This window comes from Gracilinanus agilis, chromosome 2, assembly GCF_016433145.1.
Source record: "Gracilinanus agilis isolate LMUSP501 chromosome 2, AgileGrace, whole genome shotgun sequence".
NCBI lineage: Eukaryota > Metazoa > Chordata > Mammalia > Didelphimorphia > Didelphidae > Gracilinanus > Gracilinanus agilis.
This window is the reverse complement of record NC_058131.1, coordinates 63,925,326-63,948,563: the sequence shown is the minus strand read 5'-3', so window position 1 is coordinate 63,948,563 and position 23,238 is coordinate 63,925,326. Positions and strand designations below refer to the sequence as shown.

Sequence of the window (23,238 nt, the reverse complement as noted above, 5' to 3'; positions counted from 1 at the left end):
TTCTGGATCTCCCTTTCTTCTCTCCCTTTCTCCTTCCCTTTCTCCCACCCTTTTCTTTGGCACCATCTCTCTCTCTTTTTCTCTGACTCTCTATATGTATATATATATATATAATGTATGTTTACAAACACACACACATATATATACTTCCTTTTATATATGTACATACATCTTATATACATAATGGATAGATGGATGGATAGATAGATAGATAGACTAGACAGACAGAATGATCGATTGAGCGATAGATAGATAGATGGATAGAGAGATAGAGAGATAGATAGATGGATAGATGTATATATATAGACTAGACAGATAGAATGATCAATTGATCGATAGATCAATAGATGGATAGATTGATAGATAGATAGACTAGACAGACAAATGGATAGATAGAATGATCGATCGATTGATAGATAGATGGATAGATGGATGGATAGATAGAAAGATAGACAGACAGACAGACGGATAGCTAGCTAGCTAGATGATAGACTAGTCAGACAGACACGGACAGACAGACAGAGATAGATCTTTGGATAACTAGATCTTCAGCTGGAGGCATGAAATCAGGCCCTGAGACTACATCTGCTGTAGCCACAGAGAGGGATTCCCAGTTGCATGGTCTGAACGGCTCTTCCCACTTTGCAGTCGAAGAGCCCCTCATTCTCTGATAGCCTTTGAACACCGCTGCTGTACCATCGCCCTCTCCCAAGTCACCTCATAGTACAAGGTGCTCTTGATGATGAAAATGCTACTCCTCAAATTAGTTTTTGTCTAGTGCAGCCAGAGGGTAAGCAGTGTCACTGCCAAGCCCTGACAACCCCTAGTCCCCCCAGTGCACGTATATCCTAACTCCCAACAAGCCCAGCCTCTTCACCTTGTCTTGGATCTCCCTGTCCAGTTCCTGGGTCACACAGATGTTTCCTTCTTCGTTCACTTCGAAGGGCCCCGGGGGCTGGCTCTCCAGGTGATACTGCACGTCCCCACCACTCCAGTGCACCTGAGTAGGATGAGGATTAGGGACAGGATGATGGAACAACCCAGGGAAAGGGGGAGTGGGCAAAGGCCCACAGCAAGGGCCTGAAGGGGACCAAGCACCAGTCTTCAGACCCATCCACCCCAATATGTAGAGTCCTGGGCCAGAGATCTTTCCCTTCTTGAAATGAATGAGGGGATTGGAGGGTGAGCTGAGCTCAGCACCTCCTGAAGGGAATGGAGCGTGTTCACACGTCCTAGACCAGAAGCGGCATGGACTATGTAGGAGTCAGGAGACCTGGGTTTGATTCTTGGCTCTTCCATGAGCTCCTTCCTTGGGCGACCTCAGGGGAATCACGCTACTCAGTTAGGCTCCTCAAGAGGTTTACAAGTTGCCCTTGTGGGCAGTCTGGCCGGGGCTGCCTCTCTCAGAGGAGGGGGACAGCAGGGTCTTCAGAGAAGTCTTGCTACTCCCTACATGAGCCCTTTTCACTGCTCTTCAATAACTCCCTGGGACTAGTTCGGCCACTTGGGACCATTATGATGGTTTTCTAGTCTTATCTCATGATGTTCCCTGCCAAGTATTGGAGAATGCAGCACTGTTGTCACTGGTCTCACACAAACTGGGCTTCCTTACCCTTCTGCCCCCGATTCCCCTAGGCTTGCAATGCCTTTTCTGTCCCTCTTAGCCCACCGAAACCCTACCCATCCTCGAAAGCCCAAGTCAGATCCCCCTCCTCCGAGAAGCTTTCTCTGATTCCCCTGGGGGATAATACCTTTTCTACTTGACGTCATACTGCTTCATCTTATACCTCTCTGTTACACAGGTCTTATAATATATAATGTTAAGTGTTATGGTTATCTTCTCCCCTAGAAGACTTTAAGCTCTATGAAGGGAGGGATTGTAGCTAGTTTAAATTTTGTATCTCCACCAGGACCTTACATAGTACTCTTCATGTTTTTTTAAACTCTTACCTTCTATCTTAGAATCATTACTAAGTATCGGTTCAAAGGCAGAAAGGTGGAAAGGGCTAGGCAATAGGGGTAAAGTGACTTGCCCAGGGTCACACAGTTAGGAAATGATGGAGATCAGATTTGAACCCAGGATGTCCTGTCTCTAGGTCTGGCTCTCGATTCACTGAGCTAGCTACCTGCTCCCCTCTTCGAATAGTTTTGTTGTTACTGTTGTTCAGTTGTTTTTCAGTCATGTCTGACTCTTCATGATCCCATTTGGGGTTTTGTTGGCAAAGATATTGGAGTGGTTTGCCATTTCCTTCTCCAGCTCATTTGACAGATGAGGAAACTGAGGCAAATAGGTTGAAATAACATTCCCAGGGTCACAAAGCTAGGAAATGTCTGAGGTCAGATTTGAACTCAAGTCTTCTTGACACCAGGCTTGGCACTTCATCCACCGTGCCTATGTGGTATCCACTCCCTAGCTGCCCTGTCTATGGTAGACACTTAATAAATATTAGTTTACGAGATCAAATTGCTTGCCGGCTCTGGGAAGGAGGAGGGAAAGGAGGGAGACAGACAGTTTGGATCATATAACTTTGGAAAATTCATGTGGAAAATTACATGTAATTGGTAAAAAAAATATCTTTACAAAGAAAATAAATATTAGTTTAATCGACTTAAATGGAGACAGTATTTTGGCAAGGAAAGAACATGGAATCTGAAGTCAGAGGACCTGCATCCAAGTCTTAGTTTTCCTATTTATGTAACTTTTGTGATCTTGAACATGTTACTTTTCCACTGAAGGCCTCAGTTTCTTCATCTGTAAAATGGAAGATCTGGATTGGATGAGCTCTAAAGCTATGAGTCTCTGATCTTTGGTGCTAGAAGGGGACATTGATCCCATCTTGTCCTCTACCCTCATTTTACACATAAAGCTCAGAAAAGGAAGGCAATTTCCCCAAGGTCATGAAGCTAGGAAGGAGGGAAACCCAGGTCTCCTGACTAAGGCCAGTATTCTCTACCCCAGTCCCTGGTTGCATTTAAAGAGCCAGAGATCTGGCCCTTGTACATGACCTCACCAAAGGTCAGGTCTTGGCTAAGTCCCAGTTTTTACAGCCCTTGACCAGCTTCTACCAATCAGGAGAGGGAAGTTGGGACTGGGGTAGGTGAAAAGGTGGTCCCGGGGAGGCTTTTGGAGGGATCCCAGAAAAAAGTGTTTCCTTCTAAGGCACCTAATAGCACAATGGATAGAGCACTAAGGTCTGAAGTCAGGAAGACCTGAGTTCAAATTCTGCCTCAGACATTTACCAGCTGTGTGACTTTGGGTAAATTCCTTAACCTTTGTTTGCCTCAGTTTCTGCACCTGTAAAATGGAGATTATAATAGCTACCTGCCAAGATTGCTTTGAGGATCAAATGAGATAATATTTATAAGGTACTTATCATAGTGGCTGGCACATAGTGGGAATGACATAAAAGCATATCCCCTTCTCTTTCCTCTTCTCACCTGAGCTGACTTTCATCTGGGTCACTGCTGTTATGGTTCTGGGGGAATGGAGCAGTTTTGGGACATGGGAGGAGAGAGAATGGTGCCTCTTGGGCCATGTGACTCACATCTCAAACTATGTAGCTGCAGGGTTGAGGACTCTCTTTTTCTCCCCTTCCCAGGCCCCCCTACAGGCTGTTATGGCCAAGTGGGCTATTTTAAGTTCCCCACTGGCCCAGGGCATTCCAGGGGATTCCCTAATGGTGCGAAGGGAGGGTAAGGGTACTGGGGGAGGGGAAGGAGCTTAGTGAGGCTCCTCTGGACTTATGTCTGGAAGCTAAGATTCTCTGAAAGGCATTCCTGTCTGTGGGGCGAGAATCCCCAGCTATGGTGTTGAGTTTTCTCACCTTAAGGGAGCCAGCAGGGGCTATGGCTAGGCAGGAAGGCTCAGAGGTGGAAAGAAAGACTTAGATTAATTAGGTCCCTGGCTTCTTGCTCTCTCCTCAGGACCCTTCAGAAGATGTAGCCAAATAAGGTAAAGGCCCTTTATTAAGATGATAAGATCTCTGAGTACAAGAATCCTATCTTCCCCAAAGTCTGGGAGGGACCCTTACTGGGTGCACTCAACCTAGTCCCCTCTATGGGTTGTGAGAGAGGATGTTGGGGGACAATGAAAATGATCATGGCAGGGACTGTGATGAATCATCAGCTCATAGAACTCATCATAGACTCCTAAACCCACGGAGACAACAAAGAAGCCTAGACTCACAGAACCATTGACCTTGGGAGGAAGAGTAAAAATATAGAAGCACACAACTACCAAAGACACATAAAACCCTAGCAGTCTTGGACTACACAATCAATGCCATGGAACTGTGGTCTTGTAGACTTATAGAACCATAGACAATTTAGAGCAAACTAAACTTACAACCATAAATATCTTCAGATCCACAGATGTTCAGCACCATAGAACTACAGACTCATGGCAGCATAGGACACCAGAATGGGAAAGTCCCTAATTGATCATCTAGCACAGTGATGGTGAACCTTTTAGAACCTTTTAGACAAGTGCTGTGCCCTGCCCCCCTCCATTGGGTGCCTTTCCCTGTCCCCCCAGAAACTGAGACAGCCCACCCCCTCTTCCCCCCTCCTCCTACTCCTGGCAGGGGTGGGAGAAAGGGAAGGGAGTGGCCTGGGTGTTCTGCTCAGGGGAGGGAGTAAGCACTTCCATCATCGGGCTACTAGGCAGAGGGGCAGGGAGGAGAAGTGGAGAGGGGTAAGGGGGCAGCTCCACTGGAGTCCTTTTGGCCTTTCCAGTAACTAACTCTGGTGGGCAATGGTGCACGTGCCCACAGAGAGGTCTCTGTGTGCCATAAGTTCACCATCATGGATTTAGCACCATCTTCTCATTCTACAAGTGAGGAAACTGAAGGTTAGAGGGAAGTGACTAGTAGCTAGGTGGGGTAAGTGGAGAAAGTTTGGAACAGACACTTACTAGTTGTGCTGTTAAGTCACTTAAATGCTCTATGCTTCAATTTCTTCATCTGTAAAATGGGGATAATTATAGTACCTACCTCTAAGGGTTATTAGGAATAGTGGTGTCAAACTCACATAAAAACTCATAAAAAATCATGTATTGACTTAGCTTCAAAATCTATTGCTATCTATGTTTTATTGTATTTTAATTTATTTTGTTAAATATTTTCCAATGACATTTTAATCTTGTTTGAGCTTTACTTAGGAATGCTACATGTCTGACATCTCTGGTTATATAGGTCAAATGAGTTAACATATGTAATGTGCTTTATAAACCTCAAAGTACTATATATATATATATACACACACACACACACATATATATATCATTATAAAATTATTATTACATTTTTGTTGTCAGTCCAAGGTCATTCTGATAGAGGACAACCTACAGAGTCAGGACTAGAACTCGGGTTTCCTGATTTTCATTTCAGAATTCCTTCTGTTCCATCTCACAATCTCCACAAAAGTGCTTGTTGCTTTTTATGTGAATTCTTATAAATAATTTAAAATTGATCCCTCCTGGGTTGCCATTTTTTGGTCTCTACAAGAAGACAAAGGTATGTTCTTACTTACATGGGTGAAGGAACTGGGGCACAGGTCCTGGGCATTTTCTGCCAAGTGGATAGAGTCAGGAGGGAGCCAAGTATTCTCCACCACGGCAATATTCACAGTGGCCATGGTTTGGTGACCTGAAGTCTGGTCTCCCAGGTCTTTTACCTGTACCAGCAGCTGGTAGTGACTCACAATAGTAGGATCAAGCTCAGAGCTCCCTGTAAAGTATGAAAGAAGGACAGCATTATTTATAGGTAGGAATGGAGGCAAATCCACTAGAAATTCACAATTTCTGTTCAGATTCTGATAACAGGAGAGGATAGAATGTATAATCCCAATGGGTAGGAATTATGATATGTAGGAATCAGAGGTATTAGAACATGGATATCTGAATTATAAGCTCTTTGGATAAATACAGATGAGTAGATGGATGGATGAATGAATGGATGGATATATGGATGGGCAGAGAGATAGGTAGGCAAGTAGTTAGATGCCTTCAAGGATGGGTAGATCAATGGATAGATGGATGAATTTATGTATGTATGCATGTTTGGATAGATAGAGAGATAGGTAGACAGATGGATGCCTTCAAGGACGCGTAGGTCAATAGATAGATGGATGAATGGATGATTGTGGATGGGAGCAATCAGAGTAGCTGTTTGGTCTAAGCTAGGGGTTGAACTTGGGGCCAAAAAGAGACAGCAAGCTTCCCCAGGGCCTTGGATATTAGAGATTTATCCAAAGCTGGACTCTAGGATTATGGCATTATAGGCTAGATTTAAAGCAGGAAGGGATCTCAGAGACCATTTAGTACAAACTTCCATATTACAGATTAGGAAAAGGAGGCCCAAGGAGGCTAAGTGATTTGACCCAGGTCACAGAAAGTAGTAGCTTCTTCTTGTTTTGGGGATTGCCACTTGGGAAAGCATCTGTGCCTTGATGACTCTTAATGTCTGGATCACTGGCTTATCAAATTATTGTTATCTGTAGTTCACCATAAGGAGAAGATGGGAGACAAGGGAAAGTTATGTCCCTCAGGGTCAAAATTTAGGAATGGGCCCCAAGTTCATGGATAGTAGCAGGAAAGGTCAGGAGTCTGACTCATCTTTCAACATCTTTCCTCAAGACTCTCATTTTGCTAAAGGCCATAGAGATCACTTAGCCCCAGGAGTGGTTAAGGGACTTGGGATCTACTTACCCTTCTCACTGAGGGTGAGAGCCCCTGTCCTGACCTCCAGCAGGAACATGTCTTGGGAGGGCTGGGATGGAGTCTGACTCAGGATGTGGTACCGAAGATCTGAGTTGGCTGTGCCTGGCTCATCCCCATCTGTAGCACTGAGGTAGAGGAAGGGTATGCCTGGCCAGAGGGGAGAGAGAGAGGGTAGTGATGGTGGAATGATTCCTCTTAGAAAGATCAGCTTTTAACTTCCCTCCTGATTTCTTCTTTCTCAACATTCATCTCAAATCCTTTCATATTTGAACTTTTCTCAGGCACCATGGATCATATTATTTAGAGCCAGAAAGGGTATCTGAAGCCATCCATTCCAATCTCTTCACTTTATAGAGACTCAGATTAGGGGAAATGACTTGATTAAGGTCACACAGCCAAGTAGTAGAAAAGTCAGAATTGAAACTCAAGACCACTGACTACAAATTTAATGTTCTTTCCATTGCATTATAACCCAGCAGGAGTAGCATAGACTTGAAATCAGAAAGAACTGAGTTCAAATCCAGTCTCAGACAATTACTAATTGTATGATCTGGGTCAAGCTATTTAACATGATCTCAATCCCTGTTTTATCATCTGCAAAACGGGGACAGTAGTAGCATCTCTCACAGGATTGTTCTAAGGATCAAATGAAATAAAATTTATAAAGTTTTTTTTGCAGACTCTAAAGCACCATATAAATACTAGCTGTCATAGTGGTCTTTATTATCCATATGGATCACTCACACCATCCTACTTTATCTGATCATCCTTAATATGCATATACTTCTCAACCTATTAGTCCAACTCTGATAATCATCAATATTTCAAAGTCTGTGTGCGATATCATCAGTATCAGTGATTATTATACTGATGTAGATTTTAAGTCCTTTATACTTTGGTAGGTGGTCTTGGTCATTGTCAGGTCAGTACTTGGGACAGAAACTTACTATATGGGATTGCATGGGAAGATTTTTATGAACTGATTCAAAGTGAAGTAAGCAGAACCAGGAACACAATATACACAATGACTCCAATATTATAAATGGAAAGAACGACAATAACTGAAAATGTATACAATATTAGTTAAAGTGACCATGATGGACTTGAAAGAAGAATTATAAGATGGCACCTTCCTTCCTTCTCTGGAGAGGTGGGACACTAGGGGAATGGACATTACATATGATGTCAGACTTAATGAATACATTGGTTAATTTTATTGAATAATTTCATTGAATAATTTTTCCTCCCTTTTCTCTTCTATTCTTTGATATAAGGGATTTCTCTTAGAGAGGGAGAGCAAATTTTTAATTTTAAATCTTTCGTTTTTATTTTCAGTTCCAAATTATCTCCCTTCTTCTACCTTTCCCCCATCTACTGAGAAGGCAAGAAATAGGATAACTGTTATACATATAAAGTCATGCAAAATATTTCCATATTAACTATGCTTCAAAAAAGCAAGAAAAATAAAGAAAAAATATGCTCCAATCTGCACTCAAGAGTCCATCAGTTCTTTCTGTGGAGGTGGAGAGTATTTTTCATCTACAGGTCCTTTGAAATTGTCATCTATCATTGTATTGATCAGAGTAGCTAAGTCTTTCACAGCTGATTAGCATTACAATATTGCCATTACTGTGTGCAGTGTTCTCCTAGTTCTGCTCACTTCACTTTGCAACAGTTCATATAAGTCTTCCCGGGTTTTTTGGAAACCATCCCCAGGAAAAGCTATTTTCTAAAATAAAATGCTGATGTGAAAAAAAAAAAGATACCAATACTTTGCAGCGGTGGTGGTGGGGTAGAGAACACAGTGTCATCTCCACATCATGATGAGATATTATCAGGACAAGACTTCAGTGGAAGAACCATATGACTTATAGTAACCTTTCTAGGGGGAGCTGGGTGGCTCAATGGATAGAGAGCCAGGGTGAGAGACAGGAGGTCCTAGGTTCAAATCTGACCTCAGACACTTCCTAGCTGTGTGACCCTGGGTGAGTCACTTAATCCTCATTGCCTAGCCCTTACTGCTCTTCTGTCTTAGAATTGAAACTAACACAGAAGGTAAGGCTTTAAAAATTAAACTTTCCATTTCTTTAAGGTTTACAAAGAGCCTGCTTTACAACAGTCTTTTGAGGCAAGTAGTACAAAAATCATTATCCATGTTTTATTGGTGAGGAAACTGAGGCTCAGAGATGATATGAACTGTATGTCCCCCAAGGCTTCCTCTGCATTTACTCCAATCCCCAACACTCCCTCTCCAAGATTAGATTAAGTAATAGACCTCCAGAAGAGAAGATTTGGTCACCCCTAGAGCTGTTCAACAATGAAATGAGCTGCCATTCTCCCCGCTCCCAGACCTCCAAACCCTGCAGTCACTCACCAGCATGAGTACCCTGGCTCAGGGTCCCTGCGTAGTCAGCTTTGGTGAACTGAGGCACCTGGTCATTCACATCCTTTACATGTACTACCAAGGGCTGTGGACCCCAGAGGAGGCTCCCGTCTTCAGCAGTGATTGTCACCTGGGAGGTCACCATGGAACCGGGGGAAATGAATTAGTTCTCCAAAGGAGGAGCCATGTTATCTCTATCAGACAGGTGGATCCCTCATGGGGTAGGTGTCTGTTTTCCCATCAGACAAGGGGCTCTCTCCCTCACAGCAATAACAACTCACATATCCATAATCAAGTCAACAGTGAACATCCTTTAGGGTCCTGCTATGAGGCAAGCACTGTTCTAAGCACTTTAAGATTTACAAAGCACTTTTCTAATAACACAGTGCACAAATTAATACACTCATTAAAAAAAAAACCCAACAAATTTCTTAGCCTGTATTTCAGAATCAACACTAAATATTGGTTCCAAGACAGAAAAGCAGTAAGGGCTAGGCAACTGGAGTTAAGTGACTTGCCCAGGGTCATGCAGCTAGGAAGTGTTTGAGGCTAGACTTGAACCCAGGACCTCTTATCTCCAGGCTGGGCTCTCTATACACTGATACAGCTGCCCACCTCCATGTTCTCATTTTAGAGCTGAGGAAACCCAAGGCTCAGAGACTTGTTCTGGGTCACACAATTAGCATGTGTCCGAGCTAGGATTCGAAACCTGAACTATAAGCCTGATGCATTTGTCAGATTACACACAGATGTTCCTAGTTCCCCGAGGCTCACGGGGATTGGCAAAGGACTGATACCTGAAGGCTGTACTGGGCTTGCTCTTCACGATCCAGTGGTCTGGTCACAAACAGGAAGCCAGAGTCGGATTCCACCCCAAAAAGGCCTTCCTTGACGCCCTCCCCAGCTACCTGGATGACGGCAGGGCTGTCGGAATGCACAGGGGGCAGCTTCAGCTGAGGTGGGGAGGGGCAGAGAAACGGGGAAAGGTCAGGAGAGGAAGGAGAATGGAGAAGGAGACACGCTATCAGGAGGGAGGACTGCCTTGTGAAGAAGATGCCAGAGCTGGGACCTGAAGGAGAGGTCTTGGGGGATGAGGCCAAGCGATGGGTTGGCCAAGGGGCTGGAGAGGTATGGTATGTGAGCAGGGAGTATCTTTGGTTCATTGAGGAGGGAGCTTGCAGGGTGCCATGGTCCGCAGTAGAGGGTACAAGTGTGTACATATTGGGGAGGGATGAGGCACTCTACACACTTGTGAGTTCAGGGCTGATGAGAAAGTTTCTCTTCCTCCAAAAATCTCAGCTCAATGATGCTTGCAATCCCATCATTCTTTTTTATTTATTTTATTTTATTTTATTTTTTTAAACCCTTACCTTTCGTCTCGGAGTCAATACTGTGTATTGGCTCCTAGGTGGAAGAGTGGTAAGAGTAGGCAATGGGGGTCAAGTGACTTGCCCAGGGTCACACAGCTGGGAAGTGGCTGAGGCTGGGTTTGAACCTAGGACCTCCTGTCTCTAGGCCTGAATCTCAATCCACTGAGCAACCCAGCTGCCCCCCAATCCCATCATTCTTACTTTGGCTCATCCTCTACCCCAACCAACCCCTACCTCCACCCCAAACTCGAAACACATTACGTTATTATAGAAAAAAGACTCTGAGAATCTCTCTCCTTCCCCTACCCCACCCTTTCCTCTAGTTCAGAGTCATTACCTTCTTCAGGTACAAAGGAAAGTTTCCGGCATAATTTTCTGGAACTTCCACAGAGAGCTCACTGGTGACAGCTTCAGGGACAACCTATGGGGGAAGATGTCCTGAACCCCAAGTTAATGTTTCCAAAAGGCCATTAAAAATCATATCATTGGGGGAGAGTGGAAAAGAGCAACAGATCTGGGGACAGAATAGCTGATCCTGTGTGATCTTGAGCAAGACCACCCCTGAGTCTCAGTTTCTTCACTTTTGATATAAGTAAGAGGAATGCTAATAGCAAACAAAACAAAACAAAACAAAACAAAAGTAATAGAAAGTAATAGCAAAAAATAAGCTGAGAGGTAGGAGGGGTACCATGTTGTTGAAAGTCAGAAGACTGGATAGTTCTGACATTTACTAGCTAAGTGACCAGGAACAAGTCATTTCCTCTCTCTCAGAGTCTTTCCTCATTTGTAGAGAGGGAACAATTACTTTTGCACTATCATACCAGATGCTATCATGTCTTATCAACTCTATCTCCAAAATATCTTTTTCTCCACTTATCCAGCCTCTCTCTCAGAATAGGGCTTCTTGTTGTTCCGGTCCCTTCCTACTCTTTGTGACCCCGTTTGGGGTTTTCTTGGGAAAGACACTGGAATGGTTTACCATTTCCTTTTCTAGCTCATTTTTACAGATGAGGAAACTGAGGTTAACAGGGTTAAGTGACTTGCCTAGGACCACACAGCTAGTAAGTGTCTGAGGTCAAAAATGGAACTTGGGAAGATGAGTCTTCCTGACTCCAGGCCTGGTACTCTATCCATTGTGCTACCTAGATGTCCTTAATATAGGGCATAACTACCTTGACCTGGGACTATTAAAAAACCTCCAAATGATCTCCCTACTGCCAATCTCTTTGCTGTGCAAGTCATCCTCTACACAGTTGCCAAAATGATATTCTTGGGGGCAGTGGATTGAGGGTCAGGTCTAGAGATGGGAGTCTTGGGTTTAAATCTGGCTTCAGATACTTCCTAGCTATGTGACCCTGGGCAAGTCACTTAACCCCCATTGGCTGACTCTTATGAGCTCTGCTAGCTTGAAACCAATACAGTCTTGATTCTAAGACATACGGTAAGAGTTTTTAAAAAAATATTTATTTAATTTTAAACCCTTTACCTTCCATGTTGGTTCTAAGGCACAAGAGTGATAAGGGCCAGACAAAGAGGGTTGAATGACTTACCTAGGGCCATCCATTTTGGAAGTGTCTGACACCAGATTTGAACCCAGGTTCTCCCAACTCCAGGACTGGCATTCTATCTACTGTGCCATGTTGTTGCCCCATTTGTAACTTACAGTCTTAGAGAGTTGCTCAGAGTACTAAGAAATTAGACACTTTGCCTTTAACAACCACCATGTAGTAGGGGCAGAACTTGAATCTAGGTTTCCTGACTCCGAGGCCAGCTCTTTATGCTGCCTTTGAGACTGCAGAGGAGGAAACCAAAGCCTGAAGAGAGGAAATGATTTGTCCATAGTCACACAGTAATACCAAGGGAAGAATTGAAATGAGCATCTAAGTCTCTTGACCCCATTGCACCTGCCTTATAAATGTTCCTCATTTCCCCCATGTGTTTGTGTCCTTATTCCCCATCCAAATGAGATTGCCTCCTCCCACCTTCAGTCCTGTAAGCTTAAGCAGGTCCCTGTGACTTTTTCAGACTTACCCTTGTCCTCACTGTATGTCTGGCTCACAAGAATAAGAAAAAATAAAGAGTTTCCCACTCTCTTTGAGATCAGGGCTTTGGGGAGGCCATAGCTGATTTGTTCATTCATGACCCTATCGTGAAGACAGGTAACACCCACCCCTCTGACTGCGCCTCAAGGAGAAATTGTGTCCATCACTCACCTGGCAGATGAAAGAGCAGAAGATGCCGAACAAGATGGCAGCCATCACTGGAGGCCTTGTGTTGAAGGAAAGGAGATTGTGTCTAAGATGAACAGCCCCCTGGCCAGCTTAACTTCCTTCCCAAACCCAAGCTCACAAATAATTTCAGCCCCAGGTCGCTTCCTCTTCTATTTCCTTTCAGCTCTGCCTGGCTGGAGGTCTTATCCTTTCATAATCCAGTTAAGGGAGGCACAGTACAATGCAAAGATAGACTCAAGAGTCTGAAGACTAAATGCCCCAATTACTGGCAAGGGCACCTTCATCTTCCATCTTCCAGTCACCAAGGATCACCACTTCAGTGTCATAAGTCAACATGGATTTATTAAGAGCTTATCAGCACTGTCCTAAGCATTGGAGATACTGGGAAAGGCAAAAGCAGAGTCCTTGAATTCTCACAGTCTAATTGGGGAGACAACAGATTCTCTGTCTCTGTTTCTGGAGACGTAGCAGCTAGGTGACACAGTGGAGAGAATATCGGACCTGTAGTCAGAAAGACTCATCTTCCAGAGTTCAAATCTGCCCTCAAACACTTACTAGCTCTATGACCTTGGGCAGGCCACTTAGCCCTGTTTGCCTCCGTTTTCTCATCTGTAAAATGAGCTGGAGAAGGAAATAGCAAATCGCTCCAGTATCTTTGCCAAGAAAACCCCAGATAGGGTCATGAAGACTCTGGCAGGACTAAGAATGATCAAACAACAACATATGTATATGTAAACATGTGTATAGGTGTGTATATGTGTATACAGTATACACACAGTAGACAGACTAATCTTGGAGGCAGTAGTAGTAGCTTGTGTGTATGCATGCAAGAGAGACGGAGATAGGAATGAGAAGGAAGGAGGGTGGTTGGGAGTAGGGAAGGAGAGACACAGGGAGAGAGACATACACATACAGAGGGAGAGAGAGAGAAATCAGAAAGACCTCTTGTAGAAGATGAGATTTGAGCTGAGACTTGAAGGAAGCTAGAAGGTAGAGGTGAGGAAGGAGAGCCTTCCAGGTGTGGAGGAGTCATGGAGTCAGGCAATAGAGAGTTGAAAGCAGGGACAGCAATAAGGCCAGTGGTGTTCCTGGATTATAGAGTAACAGGAGGAGAGTAGCAGCATCCTTAACTCCATACTCTCTGCATAGGCATTCCCTTGCCAGTTCTCCTTCTCAACCTCTCTGCCTCCCTCTCCACTCATGCAGCCTCATCATCTCTGACTTGGACCACTGCAGTAGTCTCTAACTGATCTCCCTGCCTATGGTGTCTCCCCACTTTACCTCCAGGATCAACAGAAAATACCCCAGCATTTAAAGCTTTTCATTCCCTGGTGCCTTTCTCCCTTCTCCTTTTCCAGTACTTAAATCTTGCACCACTCCATGCACTCTATAATCCAACTTCACTGGAACTTCTCTTCACCATTCAGGATTCTGTTGCCCATCTCTGTGTTTTCACTGGTTGTCCCCCATGCCTGGAACAGATTCTCTTTCAGCTCCACCTCTTAGCTTCTCTGGCTTCCTTCAGAAATAAACTCAAAACCCCACCTTCCCCAACAGATCTTTTCTACCTCCATCCTCACCTTCTCCAGTTCTTAATGGCTTCTCATTTCAGATTGCTTTCTATCTAGCCTGTATTTATCTTTCAATTATTTGCATTCTGTGAATTCCATTGGAATATATACTCCTTGAGGACAGGTAAATTAGGAGTTTTAGTGGATGAGTGCTGGATCTGGAGACAGGAAGATATGAGTTCAAATACCACCTCAGACACTTATGAGCTGTGTGACCTTGAGGAAGTCACTCAACCTCTGTCTGCCCCAGTTTCCTCAACTGTGAAATGGGGAAAATAATAGCACCTACCTCCCAGGGTTGTTGTAGGGTCAAATGGAATATTCGCAATGTACTTAGCACAGTGCATCGTTTATAACTGTTCAGGTATTCCAGCCATGTTTAATTCTTCTTAATACCATTTAGGGTTTTCTTTGCAAAGATACTGGAGTGGTTTGTCATTTCCTTCTTCAGCTCATTTTACAGATGAGGAAATGGAGGCAAACAGGATGAAGTAACTTGCTCAAGGTCTTGCAGCTAGTAAGTGTCTGAGGCTGGATTTGAATTCAGGTCTTCTTGACTCCAGATCCAGCACTCTATCCACTGCTCCACCTAGCTACACTCTTGCAGATAACAGGTGCTTAATAAATTTCTCCCCCCCCCTTTTTTAAATTTTGTATCCCCAGAATTCAGCATAGCACCTAGCCCATATTAAGAATTTCATAAATGTTTTTGACTGACTAACCCAGGTTCAAATCTTCTGAAGCTTCCTACCTATGTGGCCTTTGGAAACCATTTAAACTTTCTCAGCCTCAGTTTCCTCATCTTCAAAATGAGAGGTCGTCTAGATTGGTCTCTGAGGCCTTTCCTGCTCTAGATCTATGAACTAAAGGTCACAACATGATAGAATCTCAGGTCAAGAAGGGACCTAAGAGGTCACCCAGCTCAAATTTAGCAGATTAGGAATCCCCTCAACAATAGCTTTGATAAGGGGTCAGCGAGCCTCTACTTGAGGATCTAGGCAGTCCCTTGACTTGCTGGTTAGAAGTTGTACCCAACAGTATCCTAAATTAAACCTGCCACTAAGCCCCTTCCACGAATAGTTCTGCCCTCTGGGGCCAAGCGGAAAAAAAATCCAATCCCTAATTTACATGACAGCCTTCTTCCTTCAACTAGGCACTCTTGCTTCCTTCCTTCCCCTACCTCTCCTCTACAGGTTGGACATCTCCAGTTGCCTCAGCTGATATTTAGATGGCATGGTTCAAAATCTCCTCACTAACTCAGCCATTATTCTGGACCTGTTCCAACTTGTCAATGACCTTCCTGAAATGCAATGACCAGAATGAATAATGCTCCAGATGTCTAGCCCACCCAGAGGATGATAGAACTAGTCCTAAGGATAGAGGATTCGAGAGCTGGAAAATACCTTAGATCAATGGTCTTCAAGGCAAGGGCTTTCCTTAACCCTCTTAAGTAAGTGATGGCATGATGCCAAGGAAATGATGGCATTCCTCCAAGAGGGAACCAATCAGAGAGTGGAAATATGGTGGTCACATCCCACCCTCTCAGCAATGGCCAATCTCAAGACTTATCTCCAACACAGTTTAACCACTCCTTTCATCCATTAATAAGAAACATTTCTCCACTGTGCCCAGGCTTTCTGCTCCTCCTCTTCTGCCAGCCGTTGGCCCCTCTGGGTGGTTATAACCTAACCCCAATGCCAGCAACTGCTACAAAGTCTTCCCCCTTCCCAAAGAATACCCACACTCTGCCTCACCAAACCATATCGCAATTGTAGCAGGTACCCTAAAAGGTTGTGTTCTGCAATATAGGACAGTGTCTAGTGAGACACCCCCCTTCTAGCTTTCATTTTTGGTGGGACAGAACCAGTTGAATAGGACAAACCAACATCGATGGGTTGTGATTTCAAGTGACAACTTCATCCTGTCATCTTTCTTTCCTAAATTTACTCTTCTTCAGAGTTTCTATATTTGTGACATACGTGAACTGATGCAGAGTGAAATAAGCAGAACCAGCAGAACATTATACACAATAACCTGCAATATTGTGGAATGATCAAATGTGAGAGACTTTGCTACTAACAGCAATATAATGATCCAGGACAATTCTGAGGGATTTATGAAAAAGAATGTTATCTACCTCCAGAGAAAGAATTGTTGGAGTAGTAATGCAGATGAAAAATATGATTTATCTCTTGTTTATTTGGGTATATGTTTGGGGGTTTTGGTTTTATGCGATTATTCACTTACTAGAATAAGGAATTATGTTTTGCGTGACAATACATGTATAACCCAGAAAAAAAAAGAAAAAAAAAACCTTCCATATTTCTGTCAAGAGCACCACTTTCCTTTAAGTATCCCAGGTTTTCATTACCCTTGTTATTCCTGTCTCTTTACTCAATGGAAATGCCACTTTCCAAAGTTACTAATGATCTCTTAATTGCCATGCAACGACAATCTCCATCTTTCTTGCCTTCTCTGTGCCTTCGGACACTATCATCCTTTCCTTTTGGTTACTCTCTCCTGTCTAGATTGCTAGAAACAATGCCAATGTGCCACATAAAATCTCCCACATCTGCCCACTTTGACACTATGGAAGCAGAATTTCCTCCTGTATCAAAAACCTTTCAAATGATGAGAATTTCAATGAGTTTTAAACCAATTTCTTAAAGACAGAAAATTATAACATCTGATTAATTTGGAAGAACAATTAATTGACATCAGGGAAGATGGACGATTATAAGCCAAATGTCAGCAAAATCCTTTGTATATTGGCTGGATTGATTAGAAAATGATTCTAGTGAGATTTAGTGGGAGCAGCAATGAGGCCCTTCTTTTCTTTGGAGCTATGGATCTTTGTGAGGCATTGTTTTTTATTGTAAAAAACCTGAAAACCAGGCATCAACATGGACTGAACTTAAAACCAGGCCTTGAAATTGTTGTCATCACAGTATTAAACCAAAATTAGAAAAAAAAACAAAACAAACCGAAACATATTTAGTTGCAAAGCTGTCACTAAAATATCTGCAAATCACTACAAAAGAACATCTTGGCAAGGACAAAATATTTCTGTTCTGTTAACAAATATTATTTTCAAAATATGACATCTTTATTTTATCCTTTTAAAATGGTCTATTTTTGTGTTTTATATTGACATAATTATTATAGAGGCACATGGATATAATGTGTAAATAAGAAATAAACATCTAATTAGGGTGCAAACTCAAAGATTGTTTATTGATAGGAATACAAAAGCAAAGAAAAATTGGAGATCATGCTTCAGATGCCATCTCTTGAAGTTGTTTTTACTTTACAGATGAGAAAACTGAAGCCCAGAGAGTTGAGACCTCTCAGAAGAGTCCTTCTTTTGTCTTTTGTTCTCACTGACCAAACCGTTACAGTTCAAATGGTCTCATAGTTTGCTGACTTTCAGAAAAGATCTCATACAAGCCAGGCATCTTGTCTAGAGAGTTCTTATGACAGGGTGTTAATGTTTAAGAGAGGAGGAAAAGGGGCAGCAAGGTGGCTCAGCTTATTGAGACACCCCTAGAGAGGGAAGGTCCTGGGTTTAAATCTGATCTCAGAAACTTCCCAGCTGTGTGACCCTGAGCAAGTCACTTAACCCCCATTCCCTAATTCTTAAACTCTTCTGCTTTGGAACCAAGACATAAATAGCATTGATTCTAAGATGGCAAGGTAAGGGTTTAAAAAAAAGGGGTGGGGGGCAGCTGGGTAGCTCAGTGGATTGAGAGTCAGGTCTAGAGACGGGAGGTCCTAGGTTCAAATCCGGCCTCAGCCACTTCCCAGTTGTGTGACCCTGGGCAAGTCACTTGACCCCCATTGCCCACCCTTACCACTCTTCCACCTAGGAGCCAATACACAGAAGTTAAGGGTTTAAAAAAAAGGGGGGGTGGGTGGGGAGGTTGAGGGAACTAGTGGTGAATAAGATCATGCTTATTTGCAATCCTAGGGAGACCCTGAGCACCAAGCAACTTCCTAGTGAATAATGTGAGAATCAGCAATGCTCCATAAATAGATGCAGCTCTTCCACCAAGGCTCCAGTTGGATATTCTCTTGAGGCTTCTCAAGATCCCAGAGCTTAGGGGTCTGTCATGATCTCCAAATGTAAAAATCAGACTCACGAGATTTCAAGCTAGAAGGGTCCTTTCAGATTTTCCAAAGCTGGGCTTCTTAACCTTTCTTGTACCTGTGGAACCTTTTGGGCAGTCTATGGAACCTTTCTCAGGCTAAAGTTTTTAAACAGTCGAAATTCTAAATTTTACTGAGACAGTAGTGAAAATTTTATATATATATATATATATAGAGAGAGAGAGAGAGAGGAAGAGAGGAGAGAGAGAAAGTGAGAGAAAGAGAGAGAAAGAGAATGAGAAAGAGAGAGAAAGAATGAGAGAGAGAGAGGAGAAAGAGAGAAAGAGAAAGAGAGAGAGAAAGAGAGAAAGAGAGAGAGAGAGAGAGAGACTTCCCTCCCCTGAATAGCATCCACAGATAGATTTCAGGAGGTCTATGAATCTGACTAGGAAAAAAAAATGTGTATATATATATATATGCATATATATATATATACACACAAGTTCATGGATTTCAGATTAAAGACCCCAATCTAGCCCAACAGCTTCATATTACAGAAGAGGAAACTAGGACCCTGAGTAGGAAACTGACTTGCTTGAAGTAAAGCCATGATTCAGATCCTCCTTCTCCTTCACTTTCTGCATCTAATTGGCTGCCAAGTTCTGAGGCATCTTTTTTTTTTTTTTTGCCATACCTCACCCCTAAATGCTCCCTTCTCCATTGCCTCTCAGTTGGACTATGGTAGGAGGCTCCTAAAGGTGCTGCCAGCCTCTCGGATTCAGCCTGCTCCCATTTGCGTATTTGTCTTTCCAATGAATAGCCTTAATAATTCCACTCCTCTACTTAAACACCTTTAATGGTTCCCTATTGCCTTCCTGAATAAAAGCTAAACTGTTCGGCTTGGTATCCATGCAGATTCTGGCCCACCGTTTTAACCTCATGAATGTCCTTTGCTCCAATCAGGCCAATCACTGGGATTATAACTAGGAATTTCTGTATTTAGAGCAAGGAAAGGAGTGCGGCTGGGGGAGAGTGGGTGAAGGCAGAGAACTCATCTGGGATGTAATTTCAGTGGGAAGAATCTTCCCAAGAACATCAGGAGGTTCCTACACTACCAGAATATTCACAGCTGCTGAGAAAATGGAAGGTGGTGGGATCAGGAAAGAAAGTGGGGTCGCCTGGGGAAAGAAAGCTCCAAATTGTACAGTCAGCACATTCTGATCTTTGGCGCCTTGGTGCAAAGCTCTGATTACCTCACCCTCGTTAAAGCTTTACATAGGATCCTAGATTTAGAATTGGAATGGACCAAAGAGATTCATCTGGTCTGCCCCTTCCTTTTACAGAGAAGTATACTGAGACCCAGAGGATGAAGATGACCTGCCCAAAGTAAAAATAGTAGTAGATAACAGAACTGAGGACAAACTTAGTTTTCTGACTCTAAATTCGTTTTTCTTTCCAGCCTACCATGTCTTATACTCCTCTACCTCACTTCAGTTTTTATTCATAGTATTCTAGGATTCTGAGCTGGAAGAGACCCTAGAAATTCTCTAATCCCTTCATTTTACAGAAAAGGAAACTGAAGTTGATAGTATGGTGGATAGAGTTCTGGGCTTGGAGTTAGGGAAGCCTCAGGTTCAAATCTTGCCTCAGATACTTCGGAGCTGGATGACTGTGGATGAGTTACTTAATCTCTCTCAGCCTCATTTTCCTCATCTGTAAAATGAGAGGGTTAGGACTGCTGCCTCAAAAGACTTCTTACAGCTCCGATATATAATCTGGGACCTTGCTCCAAGGTCACAGAGCTAACACATAGCAGAAGCTGCTGTTGGATCTCAGGGTGTTTTCACTTAATCCCTTCTACCTCACTAGGATATCCGCCTCTTATGGTTTCCTCTGACACATTTATATATCTCTTATTTGCCACTCATCTCCTTTCTTGTCGTTTGGTTGTGTCTGACTCTTCCTGACCCTGTTTGGGGTTTTCCTAGCAGAGATACTGGAGTGGTTTGTCATTTCCTTCTCTGGCTCATTTGACAGATGAGGAAACGGAGGCAAAGAGGGTGAAGGGACTTGCCCAGGGTCACTTAGCTAGTAAATTGTCTGAGGCCAAGAAGATGAGTATTCCTGACTTCAGGCCCAGTGCTCTATCCACTGTCCTCAATTATTGCCTTCCTAACCAAACTGTGAGCTCTCTGAAGGCAGGAGATGTCTTAGCCCTCTTAATCTTTCCCAGAAGGCTTTGCCTGTAAAAGCTGCTGGGTAAATGTTTTTAGTGGCTACTGCTAAAATATAAAACATCTTCCAAAGTCAAGTCAAATGCCTAAGCATTTATTAAGTGTTTGCGCTAGGCACTGTGCCGTGTTAGGAGAGAATGAAGCCGCCTGTCAGCCCAGGCGGTTAATGGCTTTGGTTGCCGTGACCCAGACTTAAAGTATAATTTACACGGTGTCATTGAAACTTGCCTCACAAGAAGTAAAGGATTCTTCTTCAGACATACCACAGGGGAAGAGAGGCAGCGTTGGGATAGTAGAAAAAAATAGAAAGCCCTGAGTTCAAATGCTGGCTTTTTTTCACTTAACTGTCTGTGTGACCTTGGGCAAATCACTTCCTTTTCTGAGAACTGAAAAATGTCCTCATCTGTTAAATAAGGAAGTTGAACTACTTAGTTTCTAAGTTCCAATACATCTTTAAGTTCTACAAATAAACCTCTAGAATTGCAACCAAAAAAAAAATGGGTTCCAAAATCCCAGGTTTGGTCCTAGTATCTAGTTCCACCCCCAGACTAAACTATGACCAAGAGCAACTGATCTTGGATAGTGCAGCTTCACTGGTCCCCCACCCTTCCCTAATCCTGCCATTCCTCCTTCAAAGAAATGGCTGACTTTGCCTTAAGGTCTCATTGCCCTCCCTAGAATCCACTCTCCTTCTCTGTCACCATTGAGATGCTAGTGGGGTCTGTCCCTCTCCCTTTCCGTGTCCACCGGGGACAACTCAAAAGCCAGAAAGGAAACAAAGTCAAAAACTTCAGCCTTAATTCAATTCAATAAGAATTTATGGTTCAACGTTTGAAATTAAAGCCCTCGAGGATGATGGTTATGTCTGCTCCTGGCAGAGACCTGGCAAAGACCAAGCCTCCAGCTTAGATCTTCTCCTTGGTTTCCATCCTTTTCTGCCTCTCCCCATTCTCTGCCTCATCCCCTAGCCTCTACTTCTCCTGTTCTTCAGGGTCTCCTCCCACCATTGACCTCTGTAGCCTTCTCCAAGCCCCCTCCAATAGACTTTGCCTCTTCTCTGATGACTGCTCCCTCTCCTAACTGCTGCCCCTCTTCGGTCTTTGCCATCCCCACCTCCATCTATTTATTCCCCGGCTTCTCTCTGCCCCCTCCACCCCCTGATCCCCCCCAACTCTTCCAGACTCCATCCCCATCTCTGGTCAGAGATACCCTTTACCTTCTATTGTCTTCACCCTGGAATGGCTGACCTAGGCTGGTCCTTCTCCAGGGAGCTCTTGGGGAGCTCCAGGGACAGGAGACTCAGCAGGGGACAGAATCCGGGCTGGAGGGTGGAGGGTTGAGGAGGATGTCCCTCAATCTAGGAAAACTCCGTTCACCTCCCGCTGGGCCTGAAGGACAGAGTTTTGACTCACAGCTTGCCTCTAACTGCTCATTAGTTACTGATTGACTTCCTAATTAAGAAAAGTCCCAATGACTAACTGAGGAGAGCCACGGGCTGAGATTACCAACCTGTGACTGGAAGCTGGGCTTTGGGTTGGGTTTTTTCCAGATGGGCGGCACTAGGGCATATGGAAAGGGGGCCACGGAACATCAGAGGACAGGGGTGGGCTCAGCCTTCGGTCAGCTTGGAGCCCAAGTTAGGGCCATAGCACTTATTGGAGGCCGACTGGCAGAATGGTTTAATGGAGGACATTGAAAAGACCACAAACAAGGTCAGTAGGACTGAGTTCAATTCCAGACTCTGCTGAGTTATAATTTCCAATAAGTCCCGTTTTCTCTGGGACTCTGTTTCCACATCTATAAAATAATGGCATTAAACCATATCAGGATTTTTTTTTAACCTTTACCTTCCATCTTAGAATCAATATTATATATCAGTTCCAAGGCAGAAGAGTGGTAAGGGCTAGGCAACGGAGGTCAAGTGACTTGCCCAGGGTCACACGGCTAGGAAGTGTCTGAGGCCAGATTTGAATCTAGGACCTTCTGGCTCTCAATCCATTGAACCACTTAGCTGTCCCTATGCTCTGAGCTTTTCAAAGTGTTTTATATTCATTTCCTTATTTGATTCTCACAGCAACCTGGGGAGGCAGGGACTCTTATTGTTATCCTCATTTTAAATTGATGAGAAAACGGAAATGGAGAAAGTAAAGTTATTCACTCATAATTTATAAGTAATGACAGCTGGATTTGAACTGAGGCCTTTCAAGTCCAGTCTCCACCAAGCAAGAGATGATATTTCCACAGGGACTGTTGGCGCCATGACGTTTTCTGTCCAGCTCTAGGGATGGAGAAACTAAGCCTGAGAGTGAGTCTCACAGCCCAGAAAGGCTTTACCTGACTTCAAACCTTGTGGTCTCTCTGCTGTGCCACGCAGTTGACTTCCAGGCAGCTTCTTTTCTGTGCCTCAGTTTCCCCATCTGCCATGTAGAGGGCTTGGATTAGATGGCCTCCCAGATCCCTTCCAGACCCATATCTGCTATCCCATGATCCTTCCTTCTCTCCATTGCTATTCTCATAGGGATTGAGAGGATAATCAGAATCATTAGACCAGCTGGAGCGGCCCCTTGGTAGAAAAGGACAGAATAAATGATTCCACAGGAAAACGGGGTTAAGTGTAGTCACTGCCCTCTGGCCTCTAAACAAGA

General features: G+C 43.7%; 1 protein-coding gene across 1 annotated transcript in view; it reads right to left on the bottom strand.

The window, feature by feature from the left end:
• The window catches only part of CDH16 (cadherin 16), a 52,424-nt gene extending 30,471 nt beyond the window's left edge, over nt 1-21,953 (bottom strand). The window contains exons 1-8 of the mRNA XM_044659433.1: nt 21,810-21,953; nt 12,685-12,739; nt 10,809-10,892; nt 9,899-10,054; nt 9,093-9,231; nt 6,707-6,865; nt 5,530-5,726; nt 833-1,000 (exon numbers count right to left, since the gene is read on the bottom strand). Coding sequence (XP_044515368.1) covers nt 833-1,000; nt 5,530-5,726; nt 6,707-6,865; nt 9,093-9,231; nt 9,899-10,054; nt 10,809-10,892; nt 12,685-12,729 — 948 coding nt within the window. The 5' untranslated portion in view covers nt 12,730-12,739; nt 21,810-21,953. The remainder of the gene's footprint in view (nt 1-832; nt 1,001-5,529; nt 5,727-6,706; nt 6,866-9,092; nt 9,232-9,898; nt 10,055-10,808; nt 10,893-12,684; nt 12,740-21,809) is intronic.
• Between the last annotated feature and the right edge of the window lie 1,285 nt (nt 21,954-23,238).